General features: G+C 32.6%; 1 protein-coding gene across 1 annotated transcript in view; it reads right to left on the reverse strand.

Moving 5' to 3' along the window:
• Positions 1–25,863, reverse strand: part of timeout (circadian regulator timeout) — a 304,829-nt gene that overhangs the window by 10,883 nt on the left and 268,083 nt on the right. Inside the window, exons 12-14 of the mRNA XM_088262542.1 lie at positions 2,469–2,519; positions 2,208–2,280; positions 1,356–1,554 (exon numbers count right to left, since the gene is read on the reverse strand). Of these exons, the coding sequence (XP_088118668.1) occupies positions 1,356–1,554; positions 2,208–2,280; positions 2,469–2,519 (323 nt within the window). The remainder of the gene's footprint in view (positions 1–1,355; positions 1,555–2,207; positions 2,281–2,468; positions 2,520–25,863) is intronic.

Consider the following 25,863-nt stretch of genomic DNA (forward strand, 5'->3'; position numbering starts at 1 on the left):
TAAAAAAAATATAATTACAAACCAAAGATACAATAACGAACCAAAAATAAACAAACAAAACTAAAAATAATAAACAAAAGATATAACAATAAAGCAAAAATATAACAACAGTACAAAGATATAATAGCGAATGAGCTGACCAAAATAATAAACTAATTTAAAATAAAAAGAAAAATATTTTTTGTTGTTGATATTTCCAAAAAGATAAAAAGAAAATATAAGTCTGGGCATTTACAGAGCCTACGATCTTCATTGCTGGTAATCTATTTATACATGAGTAATATTCACCATTCTACCCATGATTGATAACCACACTACTCAAATTACGGAAGTAATATATAATTTTTGATAGTCCCTAGAATTAACAATAAATATGGGAGTCGAACACTGCAATATATAGTTCCGAACATTTTTAATTTGTTGCTGACGGATGTTAGAGGAAAAAATAAAATATGGAACAAAGGCAAAATAAAGGAATGGGTAAATGATCAAGAGTTAATTTTATGAAAATTGTAAAATGTTTATATTCTTATTTTTTTTCTCTTTTTTTGTGTGTATATTAGGTTAAAATCGTTAAAAACAATAAAAAATGTACTAAAAAAGAACTCCACTGACAAGACACACAAGGTGGCTTGGTGGGTCTCTGCAAAAAAAAGAAAAAGTTATAATTATGTATAAATTGTGATTTAAATAAATGTATACAAATAAAAAAAATATTCAATTTAACATGGACAATCTTGTGCATGCTACTTCTTCGGCGCCATCTATGGTGGAGTTAAAAAAATAAAAACAAAAACATTCATGAAATGAATGTAAGATTCTTCGCGAATTATTTTACATACTAAAAGACAGCTGAAAATTCAAAATCATTAAAAATTTTGATTGAACTAATAATTTTACCATCTGCTTTTAATTACAAATTTCAAATTTTTGTTCAAAAATTCTAGGTTTACCTCATAAAAAGATTTTTAAATTTTAAATTTCGACATATCTATTTTATTGATATTTCAACGTATGAACGTATACTCGGGTTACATACCCACACTAGTACATAGAACAATGCAAATGTATTTACATAAATAACTCATGATTAATTAATGATTACCTCAATCTGAATTTAAATACTTTTTCATATAACAAAATAATATAAAGCCACATGAGATCTACCCATGCTCCTTTGCATAACCGTCAAAATATTTTGAGTTTTGTTCAGTAGATAGTGTTTTAGTATTAATCAGTCTTGATAAAGAAGCGGTTAGCTTCGAAACCGGTAGACATTATAATTAAGTTATAATAAAATATTTATAGTGATTTTAAAACAATGTTACATTTTAATTATAAAATAAGAAAAATACCTTATGGTGGTCCAGGTTAGAGTTAAGGATTCTCTGGAAGGTCCTGAAGAGACAGGCTTGAAACAACATGGCAGACTGTTTGCAGTCCCAGGCTATACGGTGCAAAATCTTGATAGTGCAGTGGTTAGTGTGTGCACTGTTTTTGTCAAAAGTCTGCAGCAGCATGGAGCAAGCCTTCACGATTTTCGGTTGGGCGAATCTAATACAAATTAATAAAAAATAGTACATTCACACATCAGTGACGACTAAAATTACTGCTAAGAATGAATTAAAAAAATATATATATGTACCAATTATGCTTTGAACAGATATTAAGATGTATTAAAACGTGGTATTTTCATTGATATTTAATGTAAAAAACTTTGAATCCAAAAATGAACCTACTATAATATACCATATATCATCAAATATGTCAAATTTCATTGACGTTAATAACGTTAAAGAATTTTCCCTTAAATCAGAATAAAATATATATTGTAATACTAAATATATTTTTACAATAAAATTTTGTCATTGAATTAAGTTGAAAATTAAACGATATTTTTTTTAATAAAATTTGGCTGACGGTGATAAAAATTTCCATATTTAATAGTTTTTAAGGTTAGATTATCATTCCATCATTTTTAATTAAAGAAATTACAGACAAAAGAAATATTTGAAAAAAAAACATTCCGATGCTCTTAACATTAATGTTTCATGTTTCGTCGTTAGCGCCGTCATCGGACTGGCTATATCAACAGTATTGCACTAAAAACCCGTAATACATATAGTAAAAAAAAATATGCATCTTTGAAATGAATAAATAAAATAAAATAATATAAATTATAAATATAAAAAATAAATATTAAATACCTATTTATGAAATCATCAAAACTGAAGTCAGCCTCGATAATACGGGCGCTGCGTTCATCATCTTCTTCATCGTCTAAAATATAATGTAAAAATATATTTGGATAAGAATTATTAACAAAATTTTTATGTTTTTGTTTTTTTTTTAAATATATTTTGGAATCAATATAATTAAATTAATGTAATAAAAGTATATTTAAAAAAAGTTGATATAAGGAATTGTAGAATATATCTAGATAGAGAATTTGATTGAATTATAGATACCTTCTTCATCTTCATTGTTGCTCTCTCCTTCGCTCTCATCTTGGGGAATATCTGAAAAAAAAGTTTTTGATTAACATACTATAAACTTATTTGTTATTATGTTATTAGCACTAGTAATATTTATAAAGGTGTGTCCAGATGGTTTGGGCATGCGGAACGAATAATTGAGGAAAAAAAGGCAAAATAAATTTATAAGGCAAATAATATTAAAATTAAGTAAGGTTGTGTTAATTAGCACTAATAATATTTATAAATGTGTGTCCAAGGGGTTTGGACATGTGGATCGAATAATTGAGGAAAAAAGGCAAAATAAATTTATAAGGCAAATTTAATTAAAATAAAGAAAGGTGTGTCGAGGGGGTTTGGACACGTGGAACGAATGAGTGAGGAAAGAACGGTAAAACACATTTATGAAGTGAATGTAGTTGGTAAAGAGAGCAGGGGATGACCGAAGAAAACTTGGCATGATCAGGTAGGTATATTAAACATTTGAAAACGGTAGGGTTAAGAGTAGAAATAATCGGCGGGTACATATGAGGAGATGTTTGAATGGGGAAGAGATGAAGAATGTTTGAAAAGACAGAGTGGTGTGGCGTTTTATTGTCTCTGCCTACCCCTGCGATAAAGTGGCGTGATGGTTCGTTAGTTACTTTGTTAGCAGTAGATTGATGTTGAGATTTTTTTATTTATTTAATATATTTACTTTTTTAATTATAACATAATACGTTTTAAACATTTATACATATGGAAAACTTTTATATTTCGATTCGCTGTGCCTCTCCAAAAAAGAGACTGAGCTTGGAGAGGGACTTACACTCGTGGTTTAATGTTATTTAATAAATGGTATAATAGTCTTTTTTGTATATTTTTTCCAGATTTATGTGTAATGAGCTTTAATTTTTTTATCTATTTTTTTAATTTTTTTAATTGACGTTGTGATATTATGATAAAAAAAGAAAGAAAGAGTAAACACATGAGTGAGGGTTAAATAATAGTTCAGGGATTTCCCGTCCTTATTTCAGCACCCCTCTCTTGAAACTTCAAACAGATATTCCCCGTAAGAAATAAAATCGACATTAGAATGTATTGGCAACTAAAGCATTTTAAGAATCGCAAAGAACTCGGGATGAATTGGGAAACGACCTGCAAAAGTGAGTCAATTCTATGTCCCTTCACGCGAATAACGTAACCAATCACGGAGAAACGGGGCGTTTTATGAAAATTTTCCGAAACGGAACTGATACTCAGTGCCCCCGCGGGCGATGAATAAACTTTGCACAATTTAACGTCAAATATCCCCGGAGGTGGATCGCGATATATCGTAATCTAGATTCCGTAAAGTTGTTCTAGTTAAATTTTCTATCCATCGCCATTCCGGGCGCGTTTCGGCACTAAAAGACTCGGATGAAACAATCGATTCCAGTTGTATTTTGAAGGATATTTGTATGGAACAGAGGTGGCAAACTTTTCATCACTGCGGGCAACCTGTTATTCCAATTATAAAAAAGTGGAGTTATACGAACATCTTATAGAAAAAATAATAATTTTAAATTTAAATTTCACTTGGCAAACACCACTATTTCTTAAAAACTATTGTGACGCGTGTTCCTATGCATTTCGCATCATTTTGAAACGGAGAATGATGCGAAACATGAGTAGACGGAGTTAATACTCTACCCTTTAGGGAAAGCATAACCAGTGCAGTTCGTGAAGTAGTGGGGTGATGTAGCTGAATTTAGAAATTCCAAAAATTGTATGCGTTAAGCACTCAAGAAGAATGTAGTAATTTTATATAAAAAATAAGATTATTGAATAAACAAACTACTATAACCAACCTGATGGTACATAGGGCACTGTAAATTGCTGCAATGTTAAGCTGGTCATTAATTATATGTATGAAGGCAAGATGATCTGCGGTAAAGATACCATTCCAGGGTAAAATTATTCGAATTTTCTGGGAAATTATTTTGACCAAAAGAGGTATGTGTTAGATTTTATTTGATATGTTTCTGTGTTTTGGAGATAGTAGTTCTATGTACATATCTATAACTGTTTTTTAATTTATTATTGTTGATGTCATATCAGAGGACACGCTAGAAACATGACAGTAAATACATTCGTAAACCTTTTCATATTGTGCATATCAGACAGGTGGGCGAGTAGGAATAGTGACGCGGTCGACGCTTTGGCCACCCCTGGTACGGAACGAGCGCGGAAATGTGCAGAATGTAGCGCACAGCTCACGTATTGTGTAACAAGTTAAAGGATTCCATGCAGTATACATTGGATTTTTGATCCAAAGATTCTCTCCTCGGCATACAATCTCTTTGTGAGCGAGTCTGGCGCAAGGCACAAGCGAAGTAGAACACAAGACACTCTGCGAACACTAGTTGATGAACTTTAATATTAGGATGTACGAGATACGTTGAGAGACAGCTATCTTAAAAATAAAAAAAATATAAAAAATAAATTTAATTGTTGTTCATCAAATGTATAAGGAATTAAAGTAATTGTATGAAATTTTTGTTATTTATTGTAACTGCAGACAGTTGGTAGAATTCCATATTGAATTGTTGGGTAATATTTCCAATATCAAACACGGTAATTGGATTGAATTCCATGTGACGCGTTTCATCTTATTAAGACATTATCAAACACTCAATGCGTTTCGTCTTATTAAGTGTTTGATAATGTCTTAGTAAGACGAAACGCGTCACATATTTTCATAGATATGTATATAAATAAAAGTAGTATTAATACAATAGCCGTGTTTAATTTTGGATGTATTACCCAACGAGGAAATTTGTATTATCAACAAAATGAAAAGTGAAACCTAGGCATAACGAAGGCCAAACGTACTTGCAATATACAATATGCGAGATTTAGTTAATACTAAATATTTGATTGAATATTTATATAGAACGGTTAATATTCAGATTGTGTAATGGTTGAGGAATGTTTCGAGAAAGTCGTTAAAATTCTGTGTCCAAAAAAGAAAACTGAGATCTCAAAATTCCTGAATCTAATTTTTTAAAATGTTTGATTATTCATCATCATCATCAGCCTGTGTCCGTCCACTGTTGAACGTAGGCTCCCGCATGAGTTTCCATCCTCTTCGATCCTCCGCCTTCCGCATCCAGGTCACTCCCGCTATTCTTCTTATATCGTCAGTCCATCTTGTAGGGGGTCGGCCGATGTTTTGATTATTGCCTAACTCTAATCTAATAAATATGTTTGGTTATCATTTTTTATATCGTCTTTAAAAAAACAATATATTTCATGTTTGATTATTGCCTAAATCTAATCCAATAAATATGTTTGGTTATCATTTTTTATATCGTCTTTAAAAAAACAATACATTTCATGTTTGATTATTGCCAAACTCTAATCTAATAAATATATTTGGTTACCATTTTTTATATCGTCTTTAAAAAAACAATTTATGTTTGCTTTGAATAATTGAAGAAATTTTGCTTTACGGCCCTGTAGGAAATATCGTTTCTAAAATTTGGCCCGGCTGCTGAAAAGGTTGGCCACCTATGTGCTAAAGGAAAGCTACTATGTATCATTTTATAAATAAGTTGAGAGCAATATGTATAAAACATACAAATAAAAGAAAACTTAATCTTTGTTGTATAAAATACAATTACGATTTACGGAGAAGGCTACGAAAAGGAAAATGTGTAGGCGACAAGACGCCCTACGAGGAAAAATAAAATCGCTGAAGATTGCAATCTGGAACGCTGTTCATGAAACTGTCGTATTGGACATGAAAATATTGGATGAAAACACCAAAATAAAAACTTTACTAAAGGCTCCACTGAAAAAAATCATGTCAGTATTGGAGACACTCGTTTGGAGTAGAAACTAATCTCAGATCTGAGAGTTTTTTTCAAATGAACCATTTTTATTCTAGATTTTTTTGCATTGTATAAAAGAAAAGAATACCAAACGAACTTTATAGGCTTGCACACATTAAAAAAACTAACTAACTAACCATCACGCCGTTTCCCAGCAGGGGTAGGCAGAGAGAATAGAACACCACACCACTCTGTCTTTGCATTATTCGCCTCTTCCACGTTCATGCATCTCCTCATACATACCCGCCGATTGTTACGACTCCTAACCTGACCACTTTCAAGTATTTGGCATACCTGATCGTGCCATATTTTTATCGGTTTTCCTCTGCTTTTTAATCCACTTACATTCGCCTCATACATTTGTTTTACCGTTCTTTCCTCACTCATTCGTTCTACATGTCAAAACCATCTCAACACACCTTTCTTAAAATATTTTCTTTATATATAAATATACATATATGCAGAATGAAGACGGCCAAAAAGACTTTGCACGACCAGATCAATCGCCGCCTAAAATTTGGTAGTGTATAAAGTTTACATGTTCGGAGGGCGTGTATGACTAGATGTATGGACGTGAAGGAAGCTTTCAGTGCGTATCAGGACAGAACAGTGTGGCGTTCCATCTTCTCTACGTACCCTCACAGGGAAACGGAAAGATAGTAGTAGTTGTAGAATTATGTATAAATCATTTATTTGATGATCTTATCTTCATTTTTATTTATTTTAAATAATGTAATAACACCATATGAACCTAAGGGGCTTGCATTATTTATTTCGTTGAGTTTGAAATAAAAAATAATAATTAATAAAATAGTAATTATAATGTTGCCCAAGAATTTGTACCATAGCACATTACTGAAACATTTATCTCATGAAATTATCCCATGAAAAAAAGTGTTAAAATTCATTCAAATAAAAATATCGAGACAGTGTTTTGTGCAGTAAAGTTTACGATATGAAGTTTAATCACCAATTTTCCAGCCCTTTGTCATGAATATAAACGAAATCACTGCATGTGCCCGCAACCGCTTGGATATGCGTTGTATCACGATGGCGATTGCGATAACATGGCTTAATCTTTCATATCCAAGGGTTAGTCACATGGATTACTGTTTAGGTACATACATACTATAATATGTATATACCTTCATGCATTTAAGTATTATATCGCTCACTCCTTTCAACAACGTCATATATCAAAAATCGTAAATTTTCAGTTGTGCATGTTTTCGGAATGCCCAGAAAATGTACTATATTTCAGCAAAAGCGGCATATTTTGTACTTGATATTTACCCGCTACAGGGCAGAAAGTGTTGTTTTTGCATTTTTATGAAAATGTATTATTCAATTATTTTTTTAAATATACCAAATACTTTTCAAATGCAAAAAGAACATTCAGGTTTTACCTAAAAAGATCTATTGCACAGTAAAAAGTTCAATAAGTGGTTTAATATTTATTTTTAATACATTTCATTATATTCTTAAACATAAAAAAATATCTCTTGAAAAATCAAGTTTTTTGATATTGATATTGTTGAAAGGAGTGAGCGATGTGTGTAAATACAGAATTCAGATAACCCAACTCCAAAGAAAATGTGCATATAATAAAAGAGTACCGAATAAACTAGAATTAGCCATAATATCATAGGATATATATGACAGAAATATCTATCTAACGACATTTTAATGCACATTCTCTGGAAATACGGTCTGTACACGAAAACAAAGTGGAATTGAATTTTTTTTTAAGCACGTCACATAATAAATTACTTTGTATTTTACTGGCATTTGTAATAGCAAAAAAACTTTGAATGGGAATGTAAAATTCTTATTATTTTTAGTTATTTTGTTAACCTAAGCTAAATATATATATATATATATATATATATATATATATATATATATATATATATATATATATATATATATATATATATATATATATATATATATATATATATATATATATATATATATATATATATATATATATATATATATATATTCTTCTCCGTCTTAATCCTCATTGCTGAGGGTTGTGACCCTTGCAGAAGCAATGACTCTTCTCCAGTTATCCCTTGACTGCGCTGCACGTAGCGCTCCAACCACTGAGGTGCCTGCTGCTGCCTTAATTTGATCGGTCCATCGTGTGGGGGATCTTCCTCTCCCTCTCTTTCCCTCCAGGCTACCGATCACAACTAGTCGTTCCAGGCTATCCTCGTTGCCACGCGCAACGTGTCCAAAGAACTGGAGAATCCGTCGGGTACAGATATTGGCCAGAGACAAGCCATCCAAGCGTAGTTCCTGGCGAATGGACTCATTGGTGCGTCTAGCTGTCCATGGAATTCGGAGCATGCGCCTCCAACACCACATTTCAAAGGCATCAATTTTTCTCCTTTCTGCTGCTTTTATAGTCCATGTTTCAGCAGCATAGAGAAAAATATATATATATATATTCACATTGGAACGCATAATTAATGCAATCTTATTTTTTGTTGTGTTTTTCATTATCTCGTCATAAGCTGTTCATAATTCATATTTATCTTTAAGTTTTTACAATTAAAAAAAAAAATATATATATATATATATATATATATATATATATATATATATATATATATAATATATATATATATATAAATATATATATATATATATATATATATATATATATATATATATATATATATATATATATATATATATATATATATATATATATATATATACATATTATATGTATATAAATAAATACTTATTAATTTTACAAAGCAGCAAATTACTAAACTAAATTTTATGTAAAAATTCAATCCTCTGAAAAGTGAATGCTAAAAGAACCAGTGAAATCACACTTTTAAAAAGGCCTTTTAAAGCGTATGTATATTTTATGATCAGATAATTCGGGATGTCGAATAATCAAAAGCCAGATAGTTGGTAACGTATACAGCTCTGAATGCAACCGTAACGCGCCTTATTTATTTTATGGTATATCCTAGTGGATAACTCTGAATAGCGTACCCTGATAGGTGGAAATCTCATTAATGTAATTGGTGCACTAACACTTTTACAGCAAATTGCGTAGTAAATTTCATTAACTACCACCAAAATTATTAACCATTAGTTTCTTTTATACAAATAGTATGAAAAATTAGTATTTTTATGATATGCCTTACACTAGAATTTTAATTAAATTCTGTTTTCGGATAAACTTTTACGCTTTTTTGAAAACAAAAATCAAGTTAGAGGCCCTGTTTTACCAAGAAACTTCATTTACTTTAACGCACTTTTTTCTCATTTTTTTTACCAACATAAGCATTTTAAATACGTTACTGAAATGCTTTTTTTTCTAAATCACATAAATTTAATATTATATTGTATATTTCATCAGGATTTTACTTGTAAAAACTTAAAGATAAATATGAATTATGAACAGCTTATGACGAGATAATGAAAAACACAACAAAAAATAAGATTGCATTAATTATGCGTTCCAATGTGAAACATCTGTCATTATTTTTATATGAAAGGAGATTATATGTGAACTCATTCGGGATGAATCTCACCTATGTTCAAATAGAGCAAGCTATTTAAATACTTCACAAATTTCTCAACTGATGGCGCCACAATCAGCCATACTTAAACATCTATTGAAAAGTCTACGTGCACAAGGAAGGTACTCGAAATTGTTACATATATACAAGATTCAAGAATGAATTAAATGAATGCAATAAAGATGTTTTATAATGGTGACGTTACTTAAGTGTATAAAGTGATCGCTTAAGCCAGCCAAATAAATGCCAGGTCGTAAGCCCTGGGATGCGCAGACTTCTTTCAGACCCAACATCTTTCATATAAAAAAGAACGATAGATATTTCATATCAAGAGACACCTATAAAATTCATATATCTTCCGCAGGGCGAATAATTCAGTGTCTGATATAATAAATAATGATAATTGAATTCATTATTTAATTAAAATTATACAACATGGCACAAAGTACATGATGTGTTAATTCATTACTTACTTAAAATTATACAACATGACACAAAGTATATTTCGTGTCGGGTTGTGGTCCCGTGGTTAGTGTCGCGGACTCTTAAGTCAGAGTTTCTCGGTTAGAACCCCTCTACCGCAATTTGATACCTATTTCTAATAATGACCCGCTTAGGCTCACAGAAATAGTATGAAATTGAAATATTTGTGAAAATAATAAAAACACAAATATTTCTATTTAAAAAAATGTAAAAAATGAATCTATTATTATAACTTTTAATAGAAGCATTTCATGATCGGCACAATTTGCATGTCTCAGAATTAATTATCGTCGAGGAGCTGAATGCGCCTAAAGCTGAATATGACAGCGAGTGACCCAATGGCTATTGGAGTTTGATTTATCACTCCACGTTTGACCCTCGTATTCTATATTTAATACTTACGTATAGAAGTCCATGACGATTAACGATGGCGATATGAATGAATTGAAAGCAACGCTATACCAATCCCAAAAGGAATCATAATTTGTCAAATATGAAAATAAGAAATCATCAAAAGCATTGGTGAATACTTTGAGCTGTGGTGTCTATTTTTGGTGACAACGGTTGATCAGTGTCCTCTTAAAAATGCCTCTTTAAAAAGTACCTAAGGGTTTTTATCTTCTATAGTCACCAATGCCCTTCATATTTCTCCTGCATCCTCAAGAGGGGACAATATTGTTCATTTAAGTTCATTAAGCATAATTAAGAGGAGAAAACTCAGGGGAGAAAAGTACAAGCTAGTGTTATTGATCGTCAAGGATAAGATCGAGGGTCGAAGAAGTGTCGGAAAAAAGCATTTCCTGGCTCCATAATATACATACACGAGTGGACAGGAATGCAGAGCGTCGAGGAGCTGTTTTGGACTGCCTAAATTAGGGACACATTCTTACAAGTGATAGTCAAGGCCAGGGAGACCCGACACGACGCGTAAAGAAGAAAAAGCACAATTAAATTAAAGGAAACGTTGACGTCCAAAAGTTATCGGGACTTCTTCTTCTAACCCTTATCCGCACCCCAGTAGTGCATAGGGCACTGCATCATATAAACGCAGTGCTATCTTGATCGTTAATGCATGAATGAAAGGTGATCAGCCCTCCGCTTCAGGTACAAGTCCAGGGTAGTATTGAATAAATATTAAAGTAAAAACTAGCTTATATTTCATTGACCCCCCTGGTTTCATCGAATCCGGAACCTCCAGAACGGTAGCCGAGCGTGCTGAACATTACACTACGGAGGCGGGCTAGTTCAAAATAATGATAATGCACGGATTCAAGTTGATAGTCCAGAAAAGATATAATGACGACGATTTCAAAGCAAAAACGTAAGTAAATATTCAGTAAGAAAGCAAGTAACAGAGCTTTTGTTCCAGTTCAACTAGTAGTTAAACTTAACTACCCTTACTTTTAATACCTGCGTCAGGGCCGGTATTTGTTCAACAACAAAAGTTAAATTAGACTAAACCACGTAGCAGGTAGGTGCTCGTAAATTATTACACAAGGATGGTGGGGTATGTATTATTACATGTAAAATCACGATGACATTGAAATTTGATTACGGCGTAAATTCTATTACCACCAACGCGGGCGTACATGGATGAAATAATCGACAAGGGAAACAGGTCATGAATATTTTGTAGCGAAATTCAATCTCATTTAATTGCATTGGATGAATTATTTAAATATAGAAAATCTAAAATTATCTGACTCAAAATGGTTGATGATGAGGACACGATTTTAAATAAATAATTTTTAAAAATATTACCTGTGAAGTGTGTTCTATGTTTCAAAATCATCTCACTGCACATGTTTGAATCTATGCATGAAAATAAACTATAACTAAACTATTAAACAGTAACTAAACTATTGTAGATTTACATCTTCCGATGGACGAATTGTATATAAATTTAATAACAAATATAAATTAAGAACGTTGAAGTATAATAAAAAAACGGTCGATTTTCAATCTCATAATTATTTATTATCACCCTGGACTGGTACAAGAAGCAAAGGGCTGATCTACAGCATTCACGCAAATAACGATCAAGACAACACTATGTCGATACGATAAAGTGCCATATTGGGTGCGGATAAGGGTTAAAGAAGAAGAAAGAGTTATGTGGCCAAGATGTTTCATATATTCCCGAGGAACCTAAATATACGCACAAATTTGAATGTATTTAAAACGAAGCATTTGATGCGAGATTGGTTGGAAGAAATGAAATTTTGATATTATTCCAATTATCCTGGAGACAGTTTGTGGACTCATATGCTCCACCTAGGGAGCGGATATGGTTTATTAATAAATAATAATATCCGCTTCCGCTAGTGAATGTCCGCCTCCGTAGTGTAATGGTCAGCACGCTGGGCTACCGTTCTGGAGGTCCCGGGTTCGATTCCCACGGGGTGGGTCAAATAAATATAAGTGATTTTTTCACATTATTTATTCAATGTTACCCTGGACTGGTACCTGAGGTTGAGGGCTGATCACCTTTCCTTCGTGTGTTAATGATCAAGATAACACTGCGTTTGTATGATGCAGTGTCCTATGCAACATTGGGGTGCGAATAAGGGCTGGAAGAAGAAGAAAAAAATTATCGGGAGATTCTCATCCATTTACATAATTTTTTTGTAAATGGATATTTTATATCTGATAGTTATATTAATTGATTTCTTATGTTTTTTTTTAAATATATTTTTATTAGTGTATCTATCAAAAAGTGTTATACTATTTATAGCTCCTAATCGATATTTATTGATTGATTTATTTTATAGCTCTCACTTTTTAATTTGTGATAAGATGGAAATTTTACATACAAATTATTGTCCGTATTTTTTAAGACTAAATAAAGAACCCGATGACAAACTACTTTAATCGCGATTTCTCGGGACTTTTATAATTCATGTTTACTATCATAATAACTAAATAAATAAGTAGTTAGAAGAACATCAGAGTGGGCTTACAAATGATATAAAGATTACCATCACTATCATCAACAGAATATTTGTAATACAGTTGTATGGATACATCCCTTCTCTTGCAGCACACAATTTGGACCCTCCCAGAGATGAGAAATGCTGATAACACGTCCCCTTTGGTTTTTCTCCCTCCGATCGAATAGCACCCCTTGAATTATTGGAGTAAATCGGAGTCATTGGAAGGAATAGGTTGACTCCACCCTTCCCCGGTATGATCTTGATATCCCTCTATCCATAGGAGCGTAGCCGGTACCGGGCGTATCTTCTTCTCGCATCTCGTTGCAGCAGACTTGTCTCTTCCTTGTTAATAAGGCTATTGCTTCCTCCTTTAATCTACTTGTCGCAAAGTAATAACACGGGAATTCAATTTTCCTTTCCGATGAAAATATCGGGGACCAGGAATTTGAAAATTCAAAAGGAAAACATTAAAGGGCAGAAAATTATCTAACGTAAAAAACGTCACCAAAATATTAATATTTTTCTAGGATGATTTACGTATGAAAGTATTTTTTTTAAACGGCTATGACAGTGATCTAGATTATTGTATTACTTGATAATTGAGTATTTATTTTTGTTATTTTTTTTTGTAACAGAAAAAGATATTTAAATTATTAAAGAGATACTCCTAAGTCAGATAGACGAGAACTGCCGACGAATTGTCAGCAGTGGTCGTCCTGGGCGTCGTGAACCAGATGCCTTGTAAAAGAGGCAAGCTTGATTAAGGCTATTATCGTTATTATTATTAAATGAGAACAAAAAATAGTCTCGATACACTATACTCCGATAAGTGCAATATTTCGATTTGTGTCACAGCATTGAATTCAATTGAGTGACAGTAAATTTGAGTCAGTTAATATGCGCATAATCTTGCTCCAAATGCACCCAGACAATGGTGTATATAACAATGAACTATGAACTGGTATAGAAGAGGAACCGAGGAAGAGAGTAGTTAGTGTGGATAGAAAGTGGCGGCGTGAATAGAGCGATACCCAAAGGGTTGCGGAAGTAGGGCGGGGTGAGCGGAGGAAGGGTGGGTTTCACCTGCAAGATACGAAGTACAAGGGAGTCCATATCGCCCTCGGATCGCCCCTGGAGGTAGAAACAACACGTTACTGGTATCGTCAACTATTAATCACTATGTACATCATCTGTACAAGATAAGGTGAAAAAAATAGCAGAGAAAATAAGGCTGACCGTGTCGAATGATCAGGTTTTTCCACAACTAACTCCCCACCCAAGTATTCATACTTATTTCTAAACCTAATTCTATAATTAAGGTCATTATTTCTAAAATTATAAAGTAAAAGGCGTTTAAACTATGAAAATAATATGAATGATAAGTAGAGTGTTAAAAATGAAATTTTTCATTAATTATTATTATTGAATGTATTTTATTATTATTTTGTTGGTAAATAAAAATTGACAGAAATATCCTCTCACAGGATAACTGCTAAACAAAAAAACTTTATATATATATATATATATATATATATATATATATATATATATATATATATATATATATATATATATATATATATATATATATATATATGTATATATATATATATATATATATATATATATATATATATATATATATATATATATATACAATATATACATTTTTTAAATATATGTAAAAAACCAGCGTGGTGGACAGTTTATTTTTGGTTATATTCGGCTTTGGCGTAGCAAACAGCTAGTTATCCATTTAACAAAATAACCGTCGACCAGTGAAATTATGTTCTTAATTAAAAACCAGGGTTTATAGAACGTGTAATAATGATCCTGTCAGAATCGACTGGTACGAAAATTCTTAATAACATGTAAAATAATGTCGCCATTTTATGATCACCTTTCGTTGGTCGCGTGGAGTTTCGGGGTGGTTAAGATCTCGTGTAGGGGCGCTAATAACTTTCGGCTGAAGCGTTGATTAGTCCCCTATCTATTATCTCAGGGGACGCCAGGAATCCGCCCTACAAAACATTAGGGAAGGGCACATCCCTCGGCTACCGGCCGTAATCTCGCAGGGATTAAATATTCATTTAAACTGCAGAGAGGATCAAATTAGCGCAGTGATAGCCTTCCTTACGGAGATTTTTAAATGAAATAAAATTGCGCCTTAAACAGAGTCCGAAATTGAAAATAAAAACAGTGAAAACAAATTGGAAGAAGTATTTTTTCCGCTGTGAAAAGAATATATAAAAAAAACAAGGAAAACTAAATGAAATGCTTGAATTTCTTGTAAACTTCAACAAGAGCGTATTTATGCATAAATCTTCTACTGAACTGATATTGAACTATCGAATCCACTGGTGATACAAACGCATTCAAAATAAAATACAAAAAATACATACGGGCGACGCTATATGCCTGCGTCGCTAGCCTGTTGAAATTGATTAGTTAAACACAGACTTCATCTCGGCATATAATGAAACCATGTTGATCATTAAAAAATATACAAAGTACTTACTTAAAATGTCTGAAGATTCTTGTTTATGGAAGAAAGCGTCAGATGGTTAAATAATCAAAAAATAAAGATTCAAAAAAAATACCAATGAGATACTGCATTAAAGTAAAAACCATTGAATTAAAATCAATCGGCGTATTGCTCTGGCAATAGAAAATATCACTGACAACAAAGTATTCCATAAAAAAGTCTAAAGGTTCTTGTGAATGAAAAAAGCATTATTAGCTGGTCAAAGTAAGAAAAAATACTCTATTAATTTACTAGTGCGATAAAGTAAAAAAGAAAAACCATTAAAATAAAATAAATTGACGGACTGTTTTTTCACTGGAAATTATCATTGCTAGCAAAGTACCTACTGAAAAATTCTTGTTAATGGAAAAAAGCATAAACTGGTCAAATAAATAAACAAACACTCGATAAATTTACTAGTGCGATAAAGTAAAGTAGTAAAAACCATTAAAATAAAATGAATCGACGCAAAGTTCTCTCACTGGGAATTATCATTGATAACACACTTGTCATAGGGAAAAAGGATTTATTTTCATCGCTAGGGCGAGGAGATTACGAGTAAGCCACCCTTAAAGGATTAAAACCTTCGACTGTATCAACAGCTGGGTAGGGGAAGGTATTCATTAGTTATCTAAGTGCTAAGTTAACCACGGAAGACCCGAATGGGTATTGTCAACAGTAAAATTTAGGATCTAAAGCTCTCCTAACAAAGGGTGATATGAGTTAATATAGTTCGCGCAAAGCTGGAACCTTTGAAGAATCCAGCGATATATATTATGATTACAATTATTAATGAAGTAAACATTAGTCTATTTATACACTATGCTGTAATTATCACTTAAGATAAATATAACATATGTCATTATATATTATCAGTAAATTATTCACCCTACGGATGAAATATCAATATGGAATGTCGCCAATATTTTGAAACGGTCAGGTTTGAAGCAGTTTGCGTTCATATATGGTAGAGGAATTTCAAATTATTTAAGAATAAAGCTAGACACTTGGACCTTCCTGGTCTACAGTGCATTTTTATTTAAACCTGATTGGTGAAATGCATACAATGGGTATTTGGACACGGTTAACAATTTTGAGTGAAAAGATAAAGTTCTTTGTAATCACGATAAAGAAAAGTGGATAATTTATGATATTATAGAAGAAGAAGAAAAGTTTTTTGCAAAATTAACCGCTTATTTCGATGGCAAAGCCAAAATTGAAAATAGAAAGGTTATTTTGTACTTTTGTATACTGCGAAGTTGGAGGCACCATTTCCATAGAGTTATTAAGACTAGGTGAAATATCTAAAGTTTATTGTTGGTAATTAGAGATTCGACCTTTAGCTGAAAGAAAAACGCCTATATTTAGATAACCGTTGATATCAACCATCCTTAAAATTTCCATTGAGATTTCAAGAGACATTTATATGCATAAATAATGCCGTTAATAATATTGATACATATTTAGCACCGTGCTGCCCTTTTTGAAATGATACTATGTTAATCTTATGCAATATAAGAAACTATCGTATAAGTTCGATCTTGATTAAAGAGGAATATACTGCATCAGGACATTGCACGATCTCACTCAGCTAAAATGATCCGTGAAACAATCCAAGACCGTGGGAGGATATACCTCACCCTCCACATTCCCAGACCTTGCTCCGTCTGGCTATTATCTGTTTCGATCTATGGAGCATTCCTTCAAAGAAAAAATCCCAAAATGTGATCGAAGTTGAAAATTACCTCATCCGATGTATTGATACAAAACCACCAGATTTTTGTAAAAGTGGTTTAGTAAATTTATCACCCAGATAGAAAGGGGGTGTCAATAGAGATGACAATTATATTTTGTAAATAAAGCAATAATTTTTTCATAAATTTTATTGCGATAGTAAAACTTTATGCCTGGTCTAGTAAATATATAATTCGTACATTGAAAACATTGATTACTTTGTGGTATGGTATTATAATATAACTCTCTTTATTTGTAATGAAATCCTTATCTTAATGTAATGAAAACATCTCAAGTTTCCGAAACAAGTCGTGTGTAATGAAATAAAATTCAAAAAGTGGTACAAAACTGTTTATTTTTTTAAATAATTCACACGGCTTATTGAGATAAGGGGAATGCGGCTATAAAACGGAAGCACTAACGTGATTAATGGCCAACTTCGCATCCTGATCTCAGTATTGTGTTTAGTGCAGCTAATATGCCTATTTAATCATCAAAACATAATAGCGTTGGATGTAAACCTCATGTAGTCGTAGTAAAGTGAGCAAATGCACTTCGATAACAATGCGTCGGTGTACAGTACATCACTGATCCCTGACACAACGAATAGAGAGAAACAGTATTAATGGTCTTCCAATTTGTAAGTATATACTCCTCCGTAGTGTAACGGTGAGCGCGTTCAACTACCGTTCTGGAGGCCCCGGGTTCGATTTGCACAGGGGGTCTAGATAAATAATGGTGATTTTTCACTCTGATATTTTTTTAATATTACTTTGGGCTGAGACGCAGAAATGATCATCTTGCTTTCATGTAAATAAAGACTAATAAAACACTATATTAATACGATACAGTAGCCTATGCACCATAAGGTACAGATAATCGCTAGAAAAAGAACGTTGTAAATAATATTTGGTCATTTTCATTTTAAAAAAAACTGTTTTGGCGTAGTCTTCATGGATTCGAAAAAAATGAATACTTATTTTCTATACGTTTCAAATACGAGAATGTACCTGCGACAGGTTAAAACAGCTTTTTTTTTCTTTCTCACTGCAATGGGAGAGCCACCTGTTGAACCTAACAGCAACACAAGCAATATTAAATATTGCCCATGGCGAATACTCTGCTTCTTGACAGCTGCTTAAGTACCCCCAAGAAATTAAATAGAAGAAGCGTGTGCTCTTTTATTTCTTTTAAATTTAACCAGACTGTGCCACAGCAACGCGTATCCAGGTGCAAGAAGTAATCAATCAATATTGTTGAACGATATTAGAAGTCCTGCGAATTGCATTAAAATCGATATGGAAACGAAAACAATATTACAACGACAGTGGTGGCACTGATTTTTTGTTCTACACACCCATTGGATAGTTTTGAGATAATTTATATATTAATTTTTAAATCAAACACAGATTTTTTGAGTCTACTTAGTTGTGTTTTATTGACAAAAAAACATAAAAAATTAATATTGTGACAATTGTTTCGCCTTGTTAGGGCATTATCAAACGATAATGCCCTGACAAGGCGAAACAATTGTCACCATATTAATTTTTTATGTGTTTTTGTCAATAAAACACAACTAAGTAGACTCAAAAAATCTGTGTTTGATTTAAAAATTAATACATAAATTAAAATGGAGTTCTACAAATTAAACGCCAAATCAATAAAGTGGCATAATTTTCTTTGAATAAACTAAAAAACCATCAGGCAGAGAGGACAGAACGTCACACCACCTCGTGTTTGCAAGCATTCTACGTCTCATGCAGATGAGTTCAGTGTGAATATTGCAATATTATTGTTTCATTATATAATGTTCTTCGCCTCTTCCACGTTCATGCATCTTCTCCTACCATATACACCCGCCGATTACTCCGACTCCTGATCTAAAACTTGACTTGATGAAGTGTTTCAAATACTATCAAGTATTTGAAACACTTGAACCATTCAAGTTTTCTTCGGTCTTCCAAACAAAATTTGAGCAGAAACCCTAGATATCGCCACCGGAAGGGTATATATTAATTGGGCCGATGCAACATAACTGAAGAGATATTGTCGAGGGTAGGCAGGTTGTGTCGATACAGAATTGCATTAAGTGTGGTGGAACCACGTGAATGGCTAATCCTACAGCCGCTATGGCCGACAGGCCTGCAGCGTCATAGGCTATCATCAGTCATGTGCTAATGTATTCAACCTAGGCAGAATGCAACATTGATTAGTACAATTCACATCACCTACCCATACCCTGCGGCCGTGACCACCTATGTAGATATGCATACGTAAGTGCAAGTACTAAGGGATGCATCTGTATGCATAGGTATATTAAACGCTTAATAAGGATATTTGGCATCGAATACCGAGAAAGCTCATTCTCCTTCTTGCTAAATCTATTTTTTTATACCACACCCTTTTTTTTAAATCTCTGAATGTTTTTCAAAAGTTATTATAATAGTTATAACATAAATGTGGAATTGTTTAATGAGCTTTATTTTTATTCATGTAACTATTTTTTGTTAATGTAATGTAATGTTTATTATTGTTAACGTAACTATTGTTTGCGATATACTTTTTTATATGTAAAGCTGTACAATTCCCGAACACATAAAAAAATAATAAAAATTCTTAATCAAAATTAAGTAAGCTTATTATTTCCATACCAAATGTATTGGCGATTCGTCTATGGATTAAAGTTTTTTTTGTTTGTTGGAATTTTCAAATAAAATTGTATCATGGATAATTTAAAGCATAGGTTCCCAAACTTTTTTTAGTCTGGCGCCCCCCTATGAATTTTTTTCGTCAAAGGGGAAAATAAAATCGTCAGAATGTGCCTTCAGATAGAGGGAAGGAATAAAAATGTCTAAAATATTATTTTTTGACATCTCAACATAGATGAATAAGAATATGAAAGTCTTGGCATTTACAGGGCTTAAGACCGTCAAAGGCTGCTTTAAGTGATCAGTTTACATACGTGTAACATAAACCAGTTCTACCCATGATTGACAACCACACTACTATATTTCTTGGAACTTATTTATATATATTCTTTGTGTATTAAAAGTATTGTTGACTTTGTGGTATGGTAATATAACACTCTCCTTATCATTCATCGTTCGCCTTGATAATTTACTACATAAATAAACACTTATCCGTGACTACCGGTTTCGGAATAATCATTTCATCATCAGGCTATTAAATAAAATATTACGATCTGACATTTATAGAAAAAAAATTGAAAGAGAGAAAGAAGACAAATTTAAGATTTGACCTCTCATAACGAGCAAAAAAATGTAAAAAAAAAAGATTCTCACTTAACGAGCGACATTTCACAAAGCGAGTTACAGACAAGAGGCAAGTCCCCTTTTCACGACAATCACTTGTGAACTGGGATTTCCATGCCAGTCAAAATAAAAAAAATGTTTCGCTTTACGAGTAAGATTCTTGAACGAATTATGCTCGTTATGAGAGGTTCCACTGTATTTAGACGTAAAAGCGCATGCCTATTTTTTCTATAATATTTTGAGAATTTATACATGGCTTCGTAAGCAGCAAAGGGTTAGTTACGAAAGCTATTTACTTCAGTGTCAATTTACGTTATCTGCCAGCTTAGATTATGCGATTCTTTTTTATGGTTAATAATAATGGAAGGAAACTGGTGACAGGGTATTAAGCACGCTTAATAAATCGCTACATTACATTTCATGGTCCATATATAACACGGCAGCATTAGTACCAGTGGGAGCTTCCGACCTTTGCAGATATAATATCATGTGAACAGAACCTAATAACGGGGCCATTTCATGACTCCATATTCGTACGTATATGCGACCGTATTCATGCATAGTCCGAGAGCTGCAATATTACATACAATGAGCTTTTGATAATTTTCAGGTTTCGACGGGTTGATCATAATAATAGAATGCGTATTGGAATCGTGCATTCATATTTAAACGATGAAATAATCATAACATTTTGAGTGTGTTCAAATACTTGTTAACAAATCAGGGTTTCTCCACTAAGGAGTTGTTTTTACATTTTCACCGTATTCATGCATAGTCCGAGAGGTGCAATATTACGTACAATGAGCTTTTGATAACTTTCAGCTTTCGACGGGTCGATCGTAATAATAGAATGCGTAATAGAATCGTGCATTCATATTTAAACGATGAAATAATCATTCTATGCTTCTCCACTAAGGAGTTATTTTTACATTTTGGCAACTAAATATAAATTTAGAACACGAAAGTCTTGAGAATTTATTTACAGGGCCTGTCATAGGACTTGCCTATGTAAAAATAATTTCTGAGTGGAGAAAACCCAGATTTGTGAACATACTTTGTGAAAGTATTTGGACACACTCAAAACGTTGGGAATAAATTATTTTTAATTATTTATGCTTTAATTATTTCTCTTATTGTGCTAGAAGGTTGTTGCTCTGCTACTTCCTCTTCCTCCATTAACAATCTCACCTACATAATTTATTGCTGTGGAACATGATGCAACTCCATAAGCTCTTTGGTTGTCAGCTCATGACTGTGCTTTTTCACAAGCTCTTCAATATAGTTGTTATCCACTTCGAGTCCCGGCTCACAAGTAAATGTCGTGAAAAAGGGACTCGCCTTTTCTCTGTAAATCGTTATGCGAAGTATCGCTTGTAAAGGGAGAATTTTTTTCTGATTTTTTTGCTCGTTATGCGAATTACTCGGGATGAGAGGTTCCAATGTAATACGTAAATATATATTGAAAGCTGTCCCACCGCATGTCCAGATCTGATACAGAAGCATCTAGGCTAACTGACAGATCTGCTATTGCTAAGCAATTTTTTTAAAACTAAGTTGCGAAATTTATTGAAAATGTGAAACAATATAAAATTGTATCTGAATTTTACTGTGAATTTACATTTAAAAGCTTTCAATATACCTGTCACTGCCAATCTAAATAAATACAAGATTATAAGTCCATCACCAAATTTTCTAGAAGAACCCCGGTGTAGGCAGTGAAAGGGATAAGTATTTAGTTCAATTAGTCAGCTAGAATCGATTCCGACTCGCCGTTGGCCGGTACACAGACGCCCACAACCCCGACCAGCACAGCAGACAGACACGGAACAGTGCAAAGACATTTACAGAAAATAATAAGTAAATAATATAATATCATAGAAACGCCCTATAATCCGCTCTCTCGCACAATATATGCAAAAGTTTTGCTAGGCTCCATATTCCATACAGCGCCAGCGGTGGCGGTTATCGGAAATAGCCCCGAGCATGCTTATCAGTGGACGTTACACTACACCCAAATCGGAATGCTTACTCGCTAAAGTGTACTATACACGGCTATAGGTTGTTCAAACCTGTCGGTTTTAAATCCTCCGGGTGGGGAGGGGGATGGAGGTTAAAAAATATTGGAAGGAACAGAATTTTTAATATCGCATACATGTCAAAGGAGCACTACTGAAAAATATCGCTGAAAAACATAATAACTATGAGAGGCATAATGGCGTTCGAATCGGAGATCTAAAATTCAATATTTATTTATTTACAATACAAATTGCTCATTCCTTTCAAGAACGTCATAAATAAAAAATCGTCAATTTTCAGTTGTGCGTGTTTTCGGAATGCCTTGAAAATGTACTATATCCCAGCAAAAGAGGCATATTTTTAACTTAATATTTATCCGCTACAGGGCAGAAAGTGTTGTTATTTCATTTTGAAGAAAAGGTATTGTTTACCTAATGATTTTTATTAAATAAACTTAATATTTTTCAAACGGAGAAAATACCTTCAGATTCTACCTAAAAAGATCTGCTGCACAGTTAAAATATCATTAATTGGCTTGATATTTATTTTTAATACATTGTATTATATTTTTAAACTTTAAAAACGTTCTCCTGAAAAATCAAGTTTTTTGATTTATGACGTTTTTGAAAGGAGTGAGCGATATATACAATACATATATATGGTATGAAAGAGAAATAAATTTCAAGTCGACAAAGTACTCAACGTAATAAATTACATTTAAAATTCAGATATGTATAATTGTAGTGACACAAGCATTTTGCGGAAATGGCGCAATATGAATAATCCAATATTATTATCATCATGACGTATGGTATCGAATGCAGAGCGGACACAGCAGTAACAAAAAAACGCGCTAAGAGTGTCAGAAATGAAGACTCTAAGGTGAATATCTGGCAAGAGTCTGTCTACAAACGGTATAATATAAAATAATAAAAATAATATATATATAATATATATAATAATAATAATAATAAAACGAATAAAAAATAAAGGATAAGACAAATATGCGAGATCCACTTCGTCAGGTGGGGAAGAAACCATCCAGACTCCCCCACATTGCACTGCACGCCCAACCCCACGGTAGAAGGCTTCCAGGCAGACCACCAAAGAGATGGATTAACAGATGGAAACCAACGTCACAGGAGGCTAATCCATCTAAAAACAGACCACAAGGCCTACACCAAGCAAAAGAAGAAAAATAATAAGTTTTTAATATTATTATCATTTCATAAATGCTTTTATGGTTTATGATAGGGAAATATACGTTATTCTGGAAGTGAAGTCGTCAAATTATCAAATATGATAATTTGTGAGAGATAAATAAGTAGTAAAGAAAACTATTGTAAGCATTAATATGTATCCTTTTAATTTCTTTACAAATTTTAACAAAAAAAGTTAATTCAGTTAGAAACCACTGTTAACGTAATATAATGTTCAGTTAATATTCAACGATGTCCATAGTTTTATGAGTTGTACTTTTTTATGAATACATTTTAAACAAAAAAACTGTACTCGGAGAGGTTAAGCACGGCTAATTAAAATAATAACCAACTGGGAATTGAAAAAGAAGTAGATTTAATAAATAAAAATAGACAAGAACACGAAAGAGGATTTACTTTCTTTAGCTTAGGGTGGATATTGGAAGGAGCGGAATAATTAAAAATCTAAATAATTAAATGACAGAGGGTAGTTAGGGAAATGGAACTTGAAGGGACAAAGCTAATGGAGAAAACATGTACCTATCCACGCTACGAGTAAGATGTACGTAAGTACATCGATTTCAAAGGGACATCTGGGCTTCGGGTTGTGATGTATTTCAAAATACATTGAATAATTAAAAATTTACGTCCGCTTTCATTGCGCAATAGAGTATTTTATACCATATTTGTTACTAAATGTACCCGACCACGCCTTGCTGTGGTCAAGTCTGATTAAGTGGTTTTGCGTAAAATAAAAGAAAAAAGAAAGCCCAGATTTTAAATATCTTTCATATCACAATACTCGTGATGCAATGAAAGAGTCGGGTTGTGGTCCCGTGGACTCTTGAGCCAGAGTTTCTCGGTTCGAACCCACTCTACTACAATTTGATACCTATTTCTAATAATAAGCACCTTAGGCTCACAGAAATAGTTATTAAAAAAAATTAAATCCATGAAACAAAATGCAATAATAAATAATGAAAAAGCACAGCACTCTGCCATGAGCAAAGCTTAATATTGCGTGTGTTATTCAACATTCTACTTACGTTTTTTTTTATATGCCTATTTACTAAATCCGTTTATTGTTTTATATTTTACATTTTGCCCTGTGTTTGTTTAGTTTAATTTTTTACACACTTTTTACATTCATATTTGTGTTTCAGTCTTTTAAACCTTAATCCCAAAATTAGTAATGGAAACAACTCATCGTAAATATTACATATAATATGTGACTTATGTATGTAATATGTTTTAAAATAAATACACTCTGTTTTTAAAATGTTGTGTAAAAACACCAGCCACAGGTGAGAGGTCAAATACTACGTTGTGTCAATATCTCAAAGCAATCGGCAAATAGTATTTAAATTTATAAAGTTATTATTATAAGCGGCAATTTAAAAAATGCGTTTAAATTATGCAAGCAATGCTTATGTTAAATCAGTATTAAAACGATAGCGGCGATGAGAGGGGTACCAGTATACAGGAAGCATAAAGGGCCATGCGTAGAGATATCATCTTTAATTGTCTGATAAACATAAGCACCATACGAATAGCTACCCCCTCCTGTAGCGATAAGCAAAACGATGTACAAAGTACCATTAATAATGCACTAAAGGCCCAACCCTTATGGAGACGCGTAGTTGCTCACGTTAGCGCGATACGAATATATAAAAAAATAAATTCAAAACTTTATCTACCTTAGGGTTACAATATTTTGAGTGTGTCCAAATACTTGTACAAAAATCTGAATTAACTCCAATTATGGGAGTTATTTTTCATATTATTTTTATGCATCAAAGATGTCAAAAAATTATATGAAAAAT

Source organism: Brachycentrus maculatus, unplaced genomic scaffold (assembly GCF_059751285.1).
Source record: "Brachycentrus maculatus isolate JH-2025_06_01 unplaced genomic scaffold, ASM5975128v1 h1tg000183l, whole genome shotgun sequence".
Classification (NCBI taxonomy): domain Eukaryota; kingdom Metazoa; phylum Arthropoda; class Insecta; order Trichoptera; family Brachycentridae; genus Brachycentrus; species Brachycentrus maculatus.